Source organism: Patella vulgata, chromosome 9 (assembly GCF_932274485.2).
Source record: "Patella vulgata chromosome 9, xgPatVulg1.2, whole genome shotgun sequence".
Classification (NCBI taxonomy): domain Eukaryota; kingdom Metazoa; phylum Mollusca; class Gastropoda; family Patellidae; genus Patella; species Patella vulgata.
The window spans coordinates 35,553,534-35,575,721 of NC_065887.2; the positions used below are offsets into that span (position 1 = coordinate 35,553,534).

The 22,188-nt window shown below is 34.5% G+C and overlaps 1 protein-coding gene across 2 annotated transcripts; it reads right to left on the reverse strand.

Annotated features, from left to right (window-relative positions):
- Nucleotides 1-998: 998 nt before the first annotated feature.
- LOC126807729 (glucocorticoid-induced transcript 1 protein) lies at nt 999-21,126 on the reverse strand. Of its 2 annotated transcripts, none has more exons than XM_056103338.1 (8): nt 20,704-21,126; nt 19,566-19,729; nt 18,402-18,503; nt 16,448-16,678; nt 15,911-15,982; nt 10,506-10,734; nt 9,402-9,561; nt 999-7,306 (listed from the first exon to the last, which is right to left on the reverse strand). In XM_056103338.1, exons 1-8 carry the CDS (start codon nt 20,942-20,944, stop codon nt 7,123-7,125), a joined length of 1,383 nt encoding a protein of 460 aa, XP_055959313.1. In that variant the 5' UTR covers nt 20,945-21,126; the 3' UTR covers nt 999-7,122. The 2 variants fall into 2 exon arrangements, with proteins under 2 accessions (XP_055959313.1, XP_055959314.1); XM_056103339.1 differs by having other exon boundaries at nt 9,402-9,558; nt 20,704-21,125.
- Nucleotides 21,127-22,188: the final 1,062 nt, after the last annotated feature.

The following is a 22,188-nucleotide window of genomic DNA, read 5'->3' on the forward strand; positions in this document are numbered from 1 at the left end:
TGATCTCAAAACATATCCAGTCAACTGTCTCATTCCAACCCATATTTTGTCAATTATCTGATCACACCTTATCTTATCAATTGTCTCATATCAAATCATATCCTGTCAGCTGTATCATTTCAAACCATATGTTGTCAACTGTCTGATTAAACTTTATACTGTCAACTGTCTGATCAAACCATATGTTGTCAACTGTCTGATTAAACTTTATACTGTCAACTGTCTGATCAAACCATATGTTGTCAACTGTCTGATTAAACTTTATACTGTCAACTGTCTGATTAAACTTTATACTGTCAACTGTCTGATCAAACCATATGTTGTCAACTGTCTGATTAAACTTTATACTGTCAACTGTCTGATCAAACCATATGTTGTCAACTGTCTGATCAAACCATATGTTGTCAACTGTCTGATCAAACCATATGTTGTCAACTGCCTGATCAAACCATATGTTGTTAATTGTCTGATCAGACCATATGATGTCAATTTTCAGATAGACCATATCTTGTTAATTGTCTCATTTCCAACCATACCTTGTCAACTGTTTCATTTCAAACCATATTCTGTCAACTGCCTGATCAAACCAGTCAACTGTCTGATAAACCACATCTTATCAATTATCTAAATGACTTGCACGAAGAAGTCATATCTACATTACATAATTTTTTCATCATATAAATACTCTTGACATCAAATCCTTTGGCACTTTTCCAATAAGTGCAATCAATAACAATCAGTCACTAACCAGGTTATTTTCAATAATTCACTTGTGCACATGGGTCTTCAGAAGTAGGAGGAAGTGAAGTACCTGCAGAAAACCCACAAAGTTAGGCAGGTAATACTATACAAACACATTACCTGAAATCAGTGTATAGTAAGTAGCCATTATGGCACTTGATCAGACCAGTTCTTTTATTAAAAAATTTGATAATTTTTTTTTGCCATGGTAAGAAGTACCGGTAAGTTATCAGAACCAATAAATATATAAAATCTCATAAATTTTAAGACTTTATTGTCATTAAAACATTCATAGCATAAGATTATATTAAGTTCTACTCTGAGTTGTATTTTATTCATTCATTTACAATCTTCACTTACAATTAGTAGGCTAATCTTATCCAAATATTACAATAAGTTTCAGCTTTATGAAGATCATGTATTACTTATCATATCAATAAACCCCTTTTGAAATAATAATTAAACAGGGCATTTTCCATGAAAAGATAGCCAGTTAAAGCATGACAATACGCCTACACAGCATCAATGTCGTGTTAACAAAGCTTTCAGCAAAAGGGGGCCGAGTATCGATGGGTTCGTCCTATTATGGCCACAATGCTTCACACCAAATTTGAAAAGAATATTTTGAAAACTATAACCTCTATTGCATTCACAAGTTTCTCAGCAGGGGTTTGTGTGTGTGTGTATGGGGGGGGGGGCGGTGGTGTAACAGAATTTAGAAGAACGCTGAAAATCGACAAATCCTGACCACCAAATTTGAAAGGAAACAGTTCACAAGGTTTATAGCAAAGAGGGAATGACTCTGGTACAGAAGATCGAGGAATGCTTAATTTCAATACATCAAATTTGAAAAGAATCGGTTAAAAACTAAAGCCTCTACATTCACAAGCGTTTCAGCATTTTTGGACTAAAATATGGTTCAATTTGATTTCAATAATTCGTTTGCATTTAGGGGTCTATAGTAGTGGGAGAAACCAGAGGTCCCATGGAATACCCACGCAGTTAGACGACCCTACTCCTCATCTCGTACAAGCTGGGAATCAAAATCACGCTACTTGACTCAATCCCTGCATTAGACCATTCACCGAACCCCCCACACTAATTTTAAAAAGAATCTGTAAACAAGCGGTTGCCATGCAAGATACGCCCACACTTTGCAAGAGATGGACAGAGAAGATAAAAAGGTGATTTTTTGTACAATCAGGGGCCAGGATTCATGAACTTACGGTCTGATACATGCCGATATTGAAAGGAACCGAGATCTTTGGGATGTAAACCTATATTTTAAGTTTGGACAAAATCAGATAAAAATTGTGACCTGTAGAGTGTCCAAAACAAAATGTGAATGGACATCCCGGGTGACGAAAATGTGGGCGTATAAAAACTAGACTATAGCGTTCACAAGGTTTTCTGCAAAGGAGGATTACTCCAGGACGAAAAGTCATGGAATATCGATAGGGTTCGTCCTATCATGACCAGAATGCTTCCCACCAAATTTGAAAATAATCTGTTTAAATATATAGCCTGTATCATGTTCACAAAGTTTTCAGCAAAGGGACACAATTCTGGTAGTGAAGGTCAATGAACGACGAAAATCGATAGGATTTGTCCTCTCATGACCCCAATGCTTCAAACCAAGTTGAAATTTTTTTGTCAAATACTGTAGCCTCTAATGGACCAACGGGTGACGACATAATAAGCCCACACTGACATAAATGTGGGCTTATAAAAAGGTTAATTTAATTTTATAGGGATGGATGTGTTCTAAGATTATAAAAAACACGGGGAATTTAACAGATTTATCATGTAATATTTATCTGTAATCCATTGCACTGAGGCATGAATTGAAATTGAAAATAACTCACATGAATAATATATAATAATAATAATCACCAATTTTAATAATACATAAATAAAATATATATTTCATATGTTTAAATAGGAATACTATACATGAATGTTACTGAACTGTTTGTGTTACTTGAAGATGGCTTTGGTCGAAAATCAATGAAATTAAGGAATGTGAATATCTTTATGAAAAGAAAAAAAAATTAATTATAATTGATTTATGTAAGTAAGCAATAATTATTAACTTCATTTAACAATATATTTTTGGAAAAGGCAAATTTATCTTAAGAAATTAATATTTTTTTAACATAAAAGAATTCATTTTAACATCCGTACAAAACAAAAGGACTGTAATTCCCATATTTGTAAAATATAACCTTGTATTCAATGAGTATTATAGAAGATAAGTTGACAGGCAATCAAACAAAATGCCTTCATATTGTTTTCCAAAACAATTTTTTTTTTACTAGCTTATTCCTTCGAGTTGACGGATGGTTCAAACATTGCATTTCTTACAAAAATATGCAGAAACCAGACTGACTGACAATATCTTACCTTTTTAGACCTTTAATTTTTTTTTAGTTACAACAAAATACAAATAATAATATACTGAGACACAATAATAACACAACACTGATTTCACTGGGGGTAAAAAGTTTGTCCACCTCTAGTAGAAACACACACCATTCAACATTGCTGCTTCCTGCAATGAATAGACACAAATCACGGTCTCCGAGTTCAAATGTCCTCTTAGCATATTGTTCTTTCTCACAAAGTATTGTAGGAGATGTACTGACCCTAGCCGACCCTAGCCTTTATAAAAAAAAATAAAAAAAAAAAAAAAAAAAAAAAAAAAACATTCCATACTCCATGTTCGCAAAATAGAATTGGATTTTCAACATTCCTCAAATTCAATTTTTTGTATTTGAGAGAATTGTTCTGTGGTGTTTTTATGCCATAGTAAAAACATCATTCTCACAAACGATCTGGTCTTGTTACATTAAGAATTGCAAAATAAAACATGTATCTCTCAAATAAGATTTACAATCACCCATTTATAAAGTGGTATGTTTTCATTGGGTCTCAGTATATATAAGAGTTTCATTTGTAAATACATGTAATATATAGAAGGCCACATGACAAATTAAATGTTAAGTGTTACAAAATGTTTTTGGCTTTGGCTTTGGTTATCACACAGTTGAAAAGGGGGGTGGGGCTATAGTACATTGATTATATATCAGATGTAGAACACGATAATTGTTCTATATCAAATATAAACATAACTATTTAATTAGATTAATACTCAAAGAGTTGTACAGTAAAAAACTATTTGACAGAAACAATCAACTATTAATTTTAATCATTAAATATTCAGTTCAATGCATTTGAAATATAGAAAGCTCTTGAATACTTTCAAATGTATGTTGACTTTTAAATGAATATATATTCAACTCTACAAGTTTGTCAAATATATTTTCATAGTATATTTTCAATTTATATTTCATGTGAAGTTATTAAACATTGATAAAGAAAACATCTGTAATACACTCTATATAACATATTTATACATACAGCAGTATAACAAAATCAATATTTTTGATTGTCTACTTTTTTTATTTAAAAGATTTTTTTTTTTTTATTCCATTTTTTTTTCTATTTCATATGAGAACAAATAACAGTTGAAATTGGATTAACATAACCATCTCAAAAATATAAATTTAAGAAACAAATACTACTTACATTCGTTTAACAAGTTCAATAACAGCGCCTTGAATTCAGAGAATTCTTAATTCGAGTAGAATAAATCTTTTAAATGTCTAAGAAAAATATGGGAATATTTTACATATCTAAACAGGTAATTTTTAAAAATATGCCATTTTTATTCAATATGGAGACATATAAATAGAACTTTTTTCTATCTGTATTTTGAGTAAAATAGTTTGCCATTGTTCCCCCAGTCACAATACCATAATACATAAAATAGTTTGATTGTTTACATATAAACATACGCAATTGTAATATTGGTAAATAAGCTGTAATAACATTTGCATTCAAACATATGACATATAAGAAGTTATCTAATAGTTGACTTATGTTATCAAAGATAACAATTATATTTATCTGGTTACTGGGGATATTGTATATTCAATTATCAAAGAATCATAATACTCAGCTTTACATTTATATTAACAATGACTTTATAGTACATAATTATAGTATATACTATATTATTTAAATAAACAGATATTTACTATAATTTACTAATAAATACTTAACTAGTTATCTCAAATAGAATGATTATAATCAAATATACAGTTGTGTTACTTTCATAAAATAAAAGAACCGGGATATATACTAACATATTAAATTAACATGTAAAGTAAGAAGAACAAATAAATGCTTTAAATATGAGTGAATGAAGATCATGTTTCAACTGAATTCCAGATATTCATACCAAACTTGATGGCCAAAATCTAAAGATGTGTCTGCTCAATAGAAGTTTTGTTCACTTGTGTCAAATTCAGAAAGTTTGAGTAACCTTTGTAAGTGTGCAAGCTAAAATTGGCCAAATCTTTCATATGAAATTATTTTCTCATCAGTTGTCCACCCCTGCTCTAGAATATGTCAAAAGATCAATATTTCATAATACCCCCCACAAAAAAATGTTAATACCTTTATTTTCCAGTATAATGGAGAAATGTGAAATCAACGTATTGACTATTTTATAAAGAATTTGAAACAAACTGTTGTGAGTTTTTTTTTAAAATAATTCAGTGATATTGATAATTACCATAGTTGAGAAAGAGGATTGAATTTATACAAGATGGATGTATGATTGACTGGCTGTGTTCAATGACATAGTAGTATGTGTAATGATATTGCATTCTCTTTGATATAATGGAAGATAAATTATTAATAAAATCCAACAGTTTAATTAACTCAACATTTAGTACGAGAATACTTCAGATCAACAATTATGAAGAAAATACATTAAATAATTATAAGTTCTAGTTGAGGCAGGATTAATATGTTTACTTATAGGAAGATTCACTTGAATGAAAAACTGCTGGCAAGTTTTACACTGTAAAGCATAAAATGTTTGTGCTGTGTAATTATTACTGATGGTCTTTAGTAATACCCATTCTAATCTTCTAGAATAGGCTTGAAAACAATTTTTCTTTTAATAATAAAATCTGAACAATAAGTTATAAAGCACTAATAATTGTTTAAAACAGTTCAATAAATCATATATATCAATATCATACCCTCTTGACTAACCTATGTCTGATTAAAAGACAGTTGAAAGGAGTTTATAGCCATGCGAATTCGATACCTATGTATTACAGCAGTTCATAAAGCTCTATTATAGTTAACTTCAACTTGGCATAATGCTGGTTTGCAAAAGTTCATTACTGACTTACGCTCACCACAGCTCAATAGCATCAGCTGTCCCATCATCAAAGGTCTGGTTTCAGGAAAAATAGAATCAATCCAAAATGTTGGGAAGACACAACTAGCTGTGCTACGTATTTAATAAAAGATATGTAAAAGTTATTTACTTAAAGATAATCAGATTTAACTAATAATTGACGGAGTAAAAGATGGAACAAGTTGATAAAACATACTAGGATTGAGACATGGTTAGGCTACACAAAATAAATGTCTTGTTTCTCGGGCAACTGACAGCTGAAACTGTAGGGGGGGGGGGCGGTTTATTTTTTTTTTACCTCATTTCTGGCTAGAGGATGGTGAAAAATCAAATTTGCCTATAGTTGAAAATTGTTGGGGCGGGAGGGCGGCCTTGTATTTTTTTTTTTTTTTTTAATGAGAAAGTCATTACTTGTCTACGGTTTTGCTTTCTGTTATATATTATACATACTTAGAACATAACCCAAAAATCAAGTCTACTCAAACACTGAACACTGACTGAAAGGAAAATAATTTTCCATATTTAATTCACGTAATGTAGCTTACTAATGGTAATGGTGACAACCATAATTGAAATTGGTTTAAAATAAAATTCCGTACAACTATTAATAGCTGTCCATAATAACGACAATATTTTAAAGAGTAAGCCTCTGTCAGCATGTGTATCAAAAATAATCATCACGGTAAACGACACTTCGATCTAAATCTAGTATCGCTGGTTTATAATGATTGACCTAATTCCAACCAATGCATGTCACGTGTCATCGGGATTCGGGAAATGACTGTTTCTCAGGTTATTCGGTGTGTTTCTGAGGATATTCGGTGTTCTATCTGGGGTATATATCGAATGACTATTTAAATTTAACTAACAACTAATAACTAATACATTTGAATGGATATTCACGTATGGGGCATGTAGATACATGCAGCATATTCATTTTTATGACTTGCTTATCGATGTTCGGGCGGGCGTTACATATTTTTTATTTTTCATCAAGACTAATAAATAGGCCGCACGCGCAAACAATTTTGCGTGCGGGTGGTGCCCGAGAAACAACTTATTTTATTTGTGTTGCCTTAGCTTCATTCTCATACACACTAGAATCATGAACTCTCTATACTTGTAGCTGTATTGGTGGCAAGAGCTGAACTTCGAAGAGGAGTTTCCTGAGTAGAAGATAGAAGAGGTTTGAAAGCTGGATAAAAGGCAGATCCTATACTAGGCTTAAATACAAACTGGTTAGGTTTTACTGGACAGAAGAATGATGGTTCTTTTTCTGGTGTTTGTCTGAAATATCAAAATAGTTTATAGTCCATAAGGGAAATAACTCTGTTGACCATGACCTTCTGTTATTAGATTGGAACTCTGTCATAGCAGAGTGGCTAAGGTAGGGTGACCCATGTACTCACAGAAATACAGTCCACCGCTGATAGTTCGAGACTACCACTGAAGCGTGCACATTCGCCGTGCCGAGACCAACTTTCTGACAGTATGATACTATAAATAGCCATGGCACGTGCAATTCTCTACAAATCTATCAACTATTACAGCCGTAAAAAATTTATTGTTGACAATTTTGAATAGCAGTAAAATTAAGCTTCTTGGTTATTACAGCAGATTTAGAAATTACGTTCGTTTCATTTTTTAAATCGCTTTATCATTAACTGTACCGTTAAGAGCGGCATCTTTTGGTTTAGTACAAATAATATCTCTGAATCACTCGGGTTAGACAGGGTGTTAAACGAAAAGATAAGGGGTGTTTAAGGTCTGCTGATAGCGACACCAATATCTCTGAAATTCCATCTTCCCCTAAAAAGTTAAAATGCATCCCGAGATCCTCATTAGGGTAATCCTCATTAGGCAGGGGATTTAACGGGAGTTGATTACAAACACACAGGTAAGTTTACAATAACCAAAGTTAAGTAGTTTGTTCATAATCGACGAAATTCGTTTAAAATTTACGATGAATCAGACAGTAGTGTATTGTTTATAACACGAGGAGTGATATCTGACCTCAATACAAACTGGGTCCAGGTCACCAATCTGCAACAAAATATGGCTGTCGCCTTTCAATTCAGCAGCCTGCAAAAGTTTTTCAGCATAAGTTTCACATGTGACTAATGCCTCCACATTTCTCTTCAATGTTCTTTTGTCAATAATAACCTTCCTCTTTTGGCATATAATGTATTCTTCTGGTAATACATGTTTTGAACGCCTCTCAACAACTTTATCCCTGCCTAATGAGGATTACCCTAATGAGGATCTCGGGATGCATTTTAACTTTTTAGGGGAAGATGGAATTTCAGAGATATTGGTGTCGCTATCGGCAGACCTTAAACACCCCTTATCTTTTCGTTTAACACCCTGTTCAATTCGTTTTTTATTTGTGAAACGTTGATAGCAAACTCTGTGAAAACCACTAGTGTCACGGGAAGTAGAATTGAATACACAAGCTATTTCTTTTTCCTTTCCATCTAGAGAAGCCCACAAAGTCATACACTCACATATCCTTCCCCAGGATACATCAGAAACAGGTAAAATTGGCTCATCTGTGCAGTCAGTGATATGACAACAACATTCAAGCATGGGCGCGGCCATCTTTGTTAGGCTCGGGCTCGACAGTTTTTAGGCCTGATGCTGCCTTCTGATTGGTTAAAATTAAGTCACTTTAAAATAGCATTTTCTAAGTAGCAAACATACATTTTGGGGAAAACATTGCAGTTTTGAAACAAGCACATTCTGCAAATTAATTTGATATATAGTTTATGTAGTCACCAAAAACTTGCACCCTTTGCCATTTTATAGAGGCCATACAGGTTTCGTCCCACGGCCTAAGAAAATTCGAAACTGAATTGAATTTCTGCAGTCCACTTAGATCCGACTTATGCGAAGTTTACTGTAGTTTGATTTTACAGATAATCATGCCAATCAGCCCCTTTGTTATACTTCTATAAGAGATCAAATATCTGTCATTTGCCAGGAGTAAAACAAACTATGTGATGTAATGTGATGTAATGTGGAGTGAATTGGGTCACAGCGTCCTATTCAATATGAGTTAATTTACGTAAAGGCTTTGTGTGTTAAAAAAAAAAAGAAAAGAAGTTCGTGTTTATAATATCCTAATAAACAGTTCCTTCGGTTCAATTTTCGGCAATGCAAGAACAAAAACAAGCAATAAAATGCCAAATCTCTATACTTAGGGACCAGCAAGCGAGTTGAACCAATTTCATCACTTCCTGTTAGAGGTGACTATTTCTAAATATATTTCAAATTTATGGAAACCTTGATGAAAATCATTGGTCTTCTACATTAAATCCCTCTTTCTACAAGATCACACCATGTGCAAACCTGTAACAAGATACATATCTAGCATGATACTTACCGAAATTCTTCAATAGCTTTTATTTTTTCACAACCATCTGGTGGCTCACGAACAAAATCATATGAATTATCTGGCTTAGGACTGGCTGGGAATTTTTCAGGCATTGGACTGGTTGGAAATGTTGAAACAGCAGGTTCAGGAGATTCTTCTTGACTCTCTGCTAAATAAAACATATATTTCACATGATAGAATACTATATCCATATTGTTGATAAATTGTAAGATTATTAAATCCATTTTGTTGATAAATATAGTATCAATATATAAACAAAGAGTAGAGGCGTTTTTACGAGAAACCGATTAGGGCTAATCGATTTGCATTTCCTTTCCAAACACATTTACGGCAAAAATTAGCCTAATCGGTTTCACCTAATTGTCGTATTTACCACGACGATTTGCCAAATCGATTATGCAAATCTTCCAACTTGCTCGCCTGCCGGATTGACGATTCGATTTCCAAGATGGCGTCCCCAACAAGGGACACGACGTGCCCGACGTTAGACCATTTTCTTTTGAATTTCACATTAAAATATGAATATTATGGACATTCCTAATAAAAATATGGGGCATTTGGGGACAGTCAACCGGTACAACTTTTCGTTTTTATTTTTGGGCGGTGTCGCCAAGAACATAATAAAGAAAAGTGAATTTTTTTTAACATTTTTTCTCAATCCTTCAGTCTTCAGCCATCTTGCGAGGCAACTCATCGCGTTTACGAGAACCGATTCGAATACCAACTCGAGACCTATGTCTTTGTACAAAACGAGATAGGTAAACGAAACCGATTTGTTTTCTCGTGAAAACGCCTTAGAAAATTATTTTTCATGACAATACAAAGCATATCTTGCATATTTACCATATGATAATGTCATTTTCTATATGTATGTAATTTTATCATGTAGACTTCTATGTACATTTAAATCTTATATTGTTTCAATTTATTTTTTTGTAAAGTGCCACTGAGCATTGCTCTGCGGTGAAGATGAGCGCTGTATAAATATCGTTTTAATAATAACAATAATAATAATATTTGGTTGATCTGGCAGCTTAGAAAATACTGTAAGGATGACTTGATATTAGTTTAGAGTATACTGATTTCACCTACCCTTTTCTGATTTACTATCTAAAGACTGTGATCGACTAGATGGTTGAGATAAATCCATAGGACCGAGTATAATATTTATGGCTGGACTGATTGATTCACATCTACCAGCCAAACTACTATTTCTACCATCATCATGGTTACTGGACGGGGTTTGTGTATCTACACTTCTGGTTGTACAAGGGATTCTTTGAATTTCAGGAACAGGAGCTCGATGGCCATCAGGAATTTCCTGTAAATATAATAAACTACATAATGATTCGATATTTTGGAAACTGTTTATGGTGAATTTGAACTAAAAACACATTAACAGACAATTAAAACTTTCATTAAACAAAAGCAAGGGCTGAAAATGGCTGTGAAGTCCTGATTTTGGTTGCGCTGACAAAGTATAACTAATTTCATTTTATTTACATAATGTATCTATAGAGCAACTAAAATCCAACACAATGCACTGCCCCCTTGGTGCTCAACCATTATGTTTATTTATTTCTTTTTTCCGCAGCTGTTGTAATTGTTGTTTTATAAACTGTATATCAAATAAAAATATATTATGGAATACATTGTCTGACCATGGATGTCAGTCTATAACTATATCAGACTGGATATTAAGAACAAAATTTAATGTCACAGATTTCGTTATATTTATTTTTGACAAATGGTTGGCACTGTGATAATGACTATATGACAAATAGTTTGGCACTGTGCATCACATAAAAATGGCTTTAACTTTAACTACTTCTTCTAAGACTAAAAAATGCCCTGCAAAGTCGTCTAGACGGGCATGAAAATTGTGATACATTGAAAGCCAATGGTACAAATGATTTATATTAACCCATTAAGTGCGTAGGTCGTTATATAACGTCCTGGACAACTGCCACTCACTGAGTGTACGGCGTAATATAACGCCTTGGAGGTATTTTCCCCAACCTATTCTTAGACCATAGTTCATCACTTCGTCAAATTAATTATACAATAGGGGGTAGTTAACATTTTAAAATCGTCACGCTTAACAGGTTAAGGAGGCCTCCAGAGTGTTAACAAAATTTCACAAATCTATTACTATTAGGTTTAGGCTGACCTTAAAAATAGCTTTGTTTCGCCTAACGCGACCGACTAACTAAAACCACCCCCGACTTAAATTATTTTATTGCACTTTTCCGCCATCTTTTTATTTTATTTTGTGTGTCAACCTGAAATATATCACGAGAGTTATTTCTCTTTACTATGGCTATGGTTTGATTTATTATTGAAACTGGTTGATCAAGACGAAAGCGTCATTAAACAAAAGCAAGGGCTGAAAATGGCTGTGAAGTCCTGATTTTGGTTGCGCTGACAAAGTATAACTAATTTCATTTTATTTACATAATGTATCTATAGAGCAACTAAAATCCAACACAATGCACTGCCCCCTTGGTGCTCAACCATTATACTCTATATATACTATTCAAAAAAAGTAGGGGATATTTGATTTTTAAGTGTTATTAAAGTCACCTAATGAAACTGACGAAGAAACAAATGACAAAATGAAATGAAGTTCACATTCATCGATTTATTCCAAATGATCGTTAGACTAAGTAAGGCACAGACTGACCATTATAAGGGTAAAATGATAGCCGGGGTCAAACAGCAAAGTTACCACAGCATCACAACCAAGTCAGTAACGGGTAAATCCTCCTCTGTTTGCCAAACAAGCATTGATCCGACGTGGCATACTTCTAATGAGACGTCTAAGGTCATTTTGGTCCAGATTGTCCCATTCCTGTTGCAACGCAGCAGCAAGTTCTTGGACATTGGCAGGACGTTGTTGACGTTGACGTAACCTCTGTCCAAGCATGTCCCAGACATGCTCGATGGGGGAGAGGTCGTGACTCTGTGACATCTTGCGTTGTCATCCTGGAAGATGAAACGGCAGCCATGACGTCGTGCGAACGGCACAACATGGACTGCCAAGATGTTGTCCCGGTAGTACTGGCCTGTAACACGCCCTGCAACAACATGTAAAGCCGTTCTTCCAGCAACAATGATGCCTCCCCACACCATAACAGAACCACCCCCAAATCGATCATGTCTGATGACGTTAACGTCTTGGAAGCGCTCGTTTTGACGACGCCACACCCTCCTACGTCTGTCCAAAAAATCAACAGTGAACCTTGACTCATCTGAAAACATCACATTGCTCCAGCGTCGATTATCCCAGTGTTGACGATCCCTACACCAACGACGTCTTGCCTGAATGTGATGATCTCTCAAACAAGGGATCACGCGAGGATGTCGGGCGCGAAGGTGACCCCTATGCAGTCGATTCCGAATCATCTGGCCACTCACTCTCACACCAGTGTCTGTTTGAAGACGAGCGCTGATCTAATTTGCTGTGATGACACGATTTCTCAAGGCCAAGGTACGGATAAATCGATCCTGGGCTTGAGTTGTCGCCCTTGGTCGACCTGAGCGTGGTCTGTCCTGTACAGATTGTGTATCACGGTATCTGGACCATAGCCTGCTTATGACAGACTGAGAAACATTCATCGTCCGCGCCCCAACCGCCTGTGTTGTGCCGATCTGTAGCATGCCAAGGGCACGTAACCTTTCATTTTGGGTAAGCTGACGCATATCAAAATTTGTTTTCTGGTCACTTAAACAATTAAACTGATGTTTCCACCCTGGAATTCAATGCCACAATGACTGTAACATTCAAAGTCAGAGTCGTGCAAATCTTGGGTTGGACCCCCATGATGATCCCAAGCATCACCTGCATTCCATGCGGTAGCTATTGGTGCGTTTGGGCGTCACATGTAACTGGAAATGTTTCTTCTGTTAGGTTCTATAGTGACTTTTTTCGTAGTCATTTGCATATTTTAGTATTATGCCCCCAAAATCAAATATCCCCTACTTTTTTTGAATAGTATATACATGGTCATTAATAAAATGTAGCTGGATTCGGTCAGTAACAAGGGTAAACCAAGCCAGAAAATCCTGAAAAGCTTTCTCATTAATTCTCAACTAACAATAAATCTTTGAAAATCAACAACCTTATTAATATATATGCTGCACCAGGGTTCTTAATCCATTTTGAAATGAACCGGCCAGAATTGTATCAAATTAGATCAAGGTAGGAACTGGATTTTAAAATTTTAAGCTTCCATTCCCTTTAATACAATCAGACTTCATCAAAAATAATTCTTAGTAATTTGTTGTGAGAAATATCTAAACTTATTCTACTGTATGTAATTACCACAAAAATAACGACAAATACATGAAGGTACACCGTTCGGAAAATTTTCCATATTTAATTCATGTACCGACTTGAAATTCATGTCACTAATATTCCTGAATAAATTACGGTATTCGATTTTTTCGATGGATATAAGCTGATACGGCACCTTGGTATTTCTTCATAACACAATTTGTAGGGGTTTTTTTCTATCAAGTAACTTGCAAATGTTTTTATTCATTCGTCTATGATAGACACACTGCACAGTGATCATGTGACAACCATAATTGAAATGGCTTTAAAATTAAATTCCATACGACTATGCAGCTTTCAATAATAATAATAACAACATTTTAAAAATTAGGTCTCTTGTCAGCAGGTGTATAAAATAAACAAGGGCAATAACTCTAGAAGTAATTATTGTAAATTGCTGAAATTCAATAGGCTTTTTCGTTTCACTAATTGAAATTATGCATATAAATTTCACAAAGATCGGGTGATAACTTTTTGCGTTAGAGCGTTCACAAGGATCAAAAAAAGTGAAACAAGGGCCATAACTCTAGACGTAATAAATGGAAATTGCTGAAATTCAATAGGCTTCTCCGTTTCACTAATCTAAATAATGTATATAAATTTCACAAAGATCGAATGATAACTTTTGGCGTTGGAGCGTTCACAAGGTTCAATTAAGTGAAACAAGGGCCATAACTCTAGATGTAATAAACAGAAATTGCTGAAATTCAATAGGTTTCTTCGTTTCACCTATTTAAATAATGCATGTAAATTTCAGAAAGATCGGATGATAACTTTTGGAGTTATAACGTTCACATGGTTCAATAAAGTGAAACAAGGGCCATAACTCTAGAGGTAATAAACGGAAATTGCTGAAATTCAATAGGATTCTTTGTCTCACTAATTTAAATAATGCATATAATTTTCAGAAAGATCAAATGATAACTTTTGATGTTAGAGCGTTCACAAGGATCAATTAAGTGAAACAAGGGCCATAACTCTGGACGTAATAAACGGAAATTGTTGAAATTCAATAGGCTTCTTCGTTTCAGTAACCTAAATAATGCATATAACTTTTGACGTGAGAGCGTTCACAAGATCAATGAAGTGAAACAAGGGCCATAACTCTAGATGTAATAAACAGAAATTGTTGAAATTAAATAGACTTCTTCGTTTCACTAACTTAAATATTGCATATAAATTTCACAAAGATCATATGTTAACTTTTGGCATTAGAGCGTTCATGAGGTTCAACAAAGTGAAACAAGGGCCATAACTCTACACGTAATAAACGGAAATTATTGAAATTCAATAGGCTTCTTCATCTCACTAATGTAAACATATATCAATTTTAAAACAATTGGATGATAACTTTTGGCGTTCAAAAAATTGTGGACGAACAGACCGACATGTGGGCGTATAAAAATCATAACGGTAAACGCTATATAAAACTAAAACTAGCATCGCTGGTTTATTGACCTAATTCCAACCAATGTCACGTGTCATCGGCACTGGAGATTCATAATATTTAATGACTGTTTCTCAGTGAATTTGGTGTTCTATCCAAGGATTATACTCAACTAGGATTTATATTTAACTAACAACTGGTCAGTGAAACCAATAAATTATGATCAAATTATTATTTAAATATTTACCGGCACACCTGGAATTCATTTGCCGTATACGGAGCGTAGAAGACGTGCAATAGATACACAATCCATGCCGTGATCGTATACCTTTGATTGCCATGTGGCTTATTTCCTCAAACGACATTACTGGAACTGTTATGAATAATCAGCAAGCTTTTTTTTTTACCGGGTTATCAAAATTACCGTTACTTGTGCTAATTACTCGGATTATGAACCACGTGGCCGATTCTCACTAAGATATTACTGTTTTTGCAGCCGACAAGCAAGTTGATGGACTTCTTAATTAACAAGTAATAATTTACCCGTTGTAATTTAGCCGATAGAAGATTGATTTATGATACCATAGTGGCCGGTTCATTGTTTTACCAATCGGCTTGATTGAACTTCAAGCAGCTAAAGCCGCCAAAAAACAGCAGATTAAGATCCCCGTGCTGCACATATTACAACTTTAGATAAGGCATTGTGAATGAAGGACTAAAATACAGAGTTGATGACAATATACCAGATTTAAATGAGGGCATATAAAAACTTACACGAAATGTTTCCATATCTTCTATATCACATCCCATAAAGTGTACTTCTTTGGACCACAATTTTTCTATTTCCTGTTACGAGAGAGATAAGAATGAAATTGATTTATACCATAAGATGCAACAATATGAAATAGTCAGGTGTTTGTAGTGAGAGATGATAACTACACAATACAATATATTATTTAGAAGAATCATCATAAATGTTGCTATTCTGAATGTACATTTATAAATTATAAAAAATGCGAGCAGGGTTTTAATGCATCGTTACTTTAACCAATAATGTTAAAATATACTTGTATTTAATTTGGAGAGGAGCTACATTACGTATCAAATTCCATCAACACCCTATAGACAGAATAATCACTAGTTGATTATTTTTCAACAGACACCAACCTAACATTTAAATCAATTATGGTCAATGAAATTTTGATTTTGACTGGCACTTACAGAGAAAATGTCAGCTACATTTGTCAGTTTAGTATCATAGCTATTTGAATCAGGATAATCATGCAATATCCTTATTTTAATTGTACTTACTATGTTTAAACCTTCAACACTATTACGCTGGTATCGAGACATGGGAGTTTTTACCGGAATGTGTGATGCTGGAATATGGATGGCCTTGGATTGGGCAAAAACAGTTGGTGGAGCTGTAAGAGACAGGGCTGAGTGGTTGCCTTGTACTGGACTTTGTCTGTGCTGTTTGGCAGATTCTGTGTGTTTATTTATTTCTTTTTTCCGCAGCTGTTGTAATTGTTGTTTTATAAACTGTATATCAAATAAAAATATATTATGGAATACATTGTCTGACCATGGATGTCAGTCTATAACTATATCAGACTGGATATTAAGAACAAAATTTAATGTCACAGATTTCGTTATATTTATTTTTGACAAATGGTTGGCACTGTGATAATGACTATATGACAAATAGTTTGGCACTGTGCATCACATAAAAATGGCTTTAACTTTAACTACTTCTTCTAAGACTAAAAAATGCCCTGCAAAGTCGTCTAGACGGGCATGAAAATTGTGATACATTGAAAGCCAATGGTACAAATGATTTATATTAACCCATTAAGTGCGTAGGTCGTTATATAACGTCCTGGACAACTGCCACTCACTGAGTGTACGGCGTAATATAACGCCTTGGAGGTATTTTCCCCAACCTATTCTTAGACCATAGTTCATCACTTCGTCAAATTAATTATACAATAGGGGGTAGTTAACATTTTAAAATCGTCACGCTTAACAGGTTAAGGAGGCCTCCAGAGTGTTAACAAAATTTCACAAATCTATTACTATTAGGTTTAGGCTGACCTTAAAAATAGCTTTGTTTCGCCTAACGCGACCGACTAACTAAAACCACCCCCGACTTAAATTATTTTATTGCACTTTTCCGCCATCTTTTTATTTTATTTTGTGTGTCAACCTGAAATATATCACGAGAGTTATTTCTCTTTACTATGGCTATGGTTTGATTTATTATTGAAACTGGTTGATCAAGACGAAAGCGTCATAGGTGTCGCTTCTCAACAAAATGGTTGCAGACGAAAGCACGTCCATTCCAACAAAATGATTGTGCCTCAATATCCGTTTTCGAGAAAAATGAAGGCACAACCCTCACGATCGTTAAAAACGTGTTGAAGGAGTTTCACACTTCAAGTTCGTGGCAAATCGTGTGCGCGTCGTGCATCACGAAAAACCCTGATGTCATTGATTTGTTTGCCAATAAAGAAGACAAATGTTTCCACCCGGAAAATTATCAAGCTGTCGAATTAGCTCTTAAGTTTAATAAAAACTTTAAGTTCGTTACTTTTTACGTCATACCCAAAATTCATTAAACAAAATTAATGAATCTGTAGTATACAGCTACCGTAATAAGTTTTCTGTATTGATTTCTAGTCTGACTTGAAAAAAAAAATCTGAAAAAAAAATCGACCTACCGACCCTTCTCCTCGATTATGGGTCAGGTTTGGTGAAAGAAAGACATTTTTAAGGTCAGCCTTAACGTCTGACTTTTCTGCACCAACTGGGATAATGAAAATGGGCATATTCCATGATTTGTGCCATAAATGATGGAAATACCAAAAGGCACCACTCTTGATACTTTGCTGTGTGTAGAAAGAAATTTTGAATGGTTCTCGATATCTGCTCCAGAAATGACCATCTAGGTTAGACAACGTATATTTAATGTTGAAAAACAGAAAAAAATAAAAAAAGCCAACAGCGAGGCTGATGTCCCCCGCCAAAATCCCAAACGAGTGTGTCCAACGAATTTGTTGTTCTTGATGTGTGAATTGGACATTGGTTATATCGCCCCACATATACTAAGAGAATAATAAATCCAACATAATGTTGTATAATCATTTCCAAAAATGTCATTTGAGGTGAACATTCATTGAATAAGTTCAACTTTATTAGAGCCCATTTCTGGCTGTATGGCCAGATTTTAGCTATAGTACACCAAGTCAAAACCTAAAAGACTGACCTCTTTCTTTAATTGATCACCTTGGCCAAACGAAGCAGATCTTTTGTGTCCCTTAATCTTCTGTAAGTCGATGCTTGGAGTTAAATCCCATTCTTCTGGGGTCTAAAAACAATTAAAATATCTTGAATAAAACAAATATCAACTTTCATTCACATCATTAAATGTTTGCATGGTTTGTTTATTTTGTCATATGCATAGTATAGTACATAGTCCAAAGTGTCACTCACCCCCTAGCTATTTTGATCGGTGTTGTGATGCACATGTATGATAGGAGAGATTCAGAATGAGCAGACCCTGTTTTTGTTAGTTTTACTGAAATATTCAGGTTTTTTTTTTTAGAATTTTTACACCAAAACAACTTACATTATAGTGGACTGAATGCCTAATATTTACTTCAAAGACTCATTCTACTGTTTGTACACAATAAGATTCAATACATAAACTGTAGAAAAACAGACAACTGAGTTTTCAATCAGTGCTTGTATGACAAATATTGTTTTAATTAAAGATGCATTATTTAAGAGCTAAATATGCCTATTAATTGTTCTTTTGGGGGCTTCAAATTATTAATTGGACACTTAATCAAGTCCATAATCAACTCTCTTAACCATCGGCTGGCTGTGATATTGAATGGATTAAAACACAATCACCATTTAATAATTTAAGAAACAAATGGATCACCCAGAATGTTAATTATTGTAGCAAGGGTACTTCAAAATGAAGACTAAATTGTCAGAAATTCAAACACTTGTAACTTTGATCAGAATGAAGTAATGTTTTACTTTGTTTTATACATGAATATTTCAGAACTTTGAACATTATAACCTACATTTATATATTAAGCCAATAGGAAATGGTGTTTTAACATTATACTTTTCTACAACAACCGGGCTATAAAGACGGACATGCAATGTGCTATGAGGGCAATTTTGCCTGGACCCTTCTCTTATTTTTGAATTCCAATTGTCAAAGGGTCATTCATGCGCATGCCAATGTGGACACCAGACCTTGGTTTTTATCCCATATGAACAACTAGACACTAAGCCAATATGAACATTCTTCTTTAATAAAACTGATTTCTACTATGGTTTCTGGTGACAGGAAGAAGGAGATCATACTCAATGATATTGGTGATCTTTGACTTTATTGCAGATTATACTTTACCTGTGTCGATTTGTCTAACATAAATACACCAGTAGTTTGATAATGGTGTAGCATGTTAATACAAGACTCTTTCGGCCATTGTCCTGTTAAATATGGCCCAAGTGTGTCCAACGAATTTGTTCTTTTTAATGTGTGAATTGGACTTTGGCGAGATTTTGATTTATCTGAAAAAGAAATGCATACCCTGTTAGTAGTGTTATTAATGCTGATTACATTAAATATCACTTTACATACTATAAAGTTAACAAATATGGGATTAGCAATCAAAAAGCACAGGAAAGAATCAGAAAACTTGAGTACATATTGTATACAAAGTACCTACATGTATTATGGGCCTCTTTTTAAATTCTTCACTGCATATAAACTTGCATTTCCACTAAAATATCTTATTTCCAAACCAATTATAGATCCAATGAACATGTATGGTATCCAAGAAACCATTAGTCTGGGTAACCGAAGTTAAAGCAAGCAAGTAGGCCGACCATAATACAAACAATAATGAAAGTGAAATACGAAGACTAGTGGGATCAACAGTTATAAGATTCTGACGCTAACTTTGACTACAGTACCAGGGTTCTCTTTTTACTAGCATCTGTCTCATCACCAACCATGAGTCTTCATGTTTGCATCCGGTGCTGGACGAGAAAGTTCCTCTGGATTTTCCAGTGAGGTTTCTCCTTAGTTGTGTAGGACGGAAGTCCTCACAAGGAACAGTGTCAAATCATTCAGATGGGATGAAAATCCAAAGTCCCGTGTAGGCCTAGACATTGACGTACACGTAAAAGAATCCTCGACAGAATAACAGAATTCGAAATAAGAGAAGTCCCTAGCACCACTGTCCAGGCACATAATTTCATTGTCTGGCGTGTAAGCCCCCATCTTCATTTGACCAGTCAGTCAAACTTTTCAAATACAATTTTGTTCAATTTTCAGTTGTCTTTTTTTTAATTTATTGAGATTCAACACTAAAAATAAAAAATGCTGCATGGGTTACAAATCAAAAATTTAAAAGTGACACTGGATTTTTAAACTGTCACAACTATGGGTTGAACTTGTCATTTCTTGGCAAAATCAGAAGCAGCCCAGTTAGTATTATCATAAAGTATTTATATTATAGTCTAAAAAAGCGATATTTTACCTTTGTAACTTGGTGAACAGGGGCTTCGTCTCTCTGGTGATGCCCTGATGTCTGGTGACTTTCTGGGCCATGTTTTCTGTGTGCCAACATTTGCAGTTGGGGAAGCTGAATTCAGACTTCTTGTTGGGCTCCCATGCTTGATGAACGAAAACGCTTTAACAGCTTTAATGGGTCCTGTTTTCGTGTGAGAGTGAGAGGGAGATCCATTCCGTCGAACTCTCTGTGACGGCTGCCCTGACATATTTCATTTGTTCGATTAGGGAATTGAACTATTTAGTAATAGCAGTACAAAGTCTTTTGAATATATTTATAATACTATACAACTTAAATTACGAAAACGTAGAACTACGTGAAATATTGTATCCCCCACAGTCACTCTCAGTTTCAACACAATGAATACCGAGTTTGCAGATTCTCATAGCAAAAAATTTGGGTCACGTGATTACTATTAGCTATATGATTGGCTGTAAATAGCTATATTTCTGACTCGGGGAAATAGGTTTCTTTTGTGTACATTTTGCATTCTTCTAATTAAACCCTAACCATATGCTTGATCTACTGTTGTAAATACACATAGTTTACTAAAATGGTTAACTTGGCATTATACAAGTTATGTTTGAAGAAACAACAAGAATTCACTAAATAAAACCCATGATTCTCTGTGTTACTGCTTAGAGTTATCTCCCCAACAAAGTCCTTGGCAACCATTGTAAACATTTTAAAGCTGGACCAAATAAATAATAATATAATATCTCTATTTTATTTTGAAAGGGTAAACAATCTACGTTCGTCACGTTGTCCCCTTTATAACAAAAGCAATAGATGAATAACAAATACAACAACGGTTAACAAGTGTTTGTGCTTGATCAAAGGCAGATCTACAGTGTGAGTCACTTGAGTGAGTAGTAATAGGCTATCTAGAAATTAGAATAGGCCTTGTGTAGTGTACACGCCATACGGGCCCGGTTCAAGTAAACACACAATGTCAATGACAATCGGTTTTGAAACATTTGACGTGAATGACATTAATTTCTGTCAGACAACAGAAAATAAATTACTTTAGCCCAAAAGCAAGGTGGGCTTACGCTACCGCGGTCGGTGCTACCGCTTCGGGGAGTCAGGAGTGTAGCTCATAGGCCATACTGAAAAGAGATCTAGGCCTATCTACAAGACAGGTCTTGGACTAAGTTACTTAGATTTTTTTGTTTTGATTTTGATTTAAACCGATAGTGCCGGTACCCAATTTCCTACAAATTTTAACTAGGCCTAGTAAAACAGGTTAACTATTTTCTTTTTTTTTTAAACTGCAATTTCTTTTACAAAATTATTACCGCATATGATTATGAAACTCAAGACTCGTCTCGACACTAGCCTACAGTCTACAGTCATCACAACTCGCGACTTGAAAAAAGAGCCATGGTCTCAAGTCCCGGTATGGGAACATTTCTAATTCCAACTTGCGTTGCGGACTCATTTGATGAACTG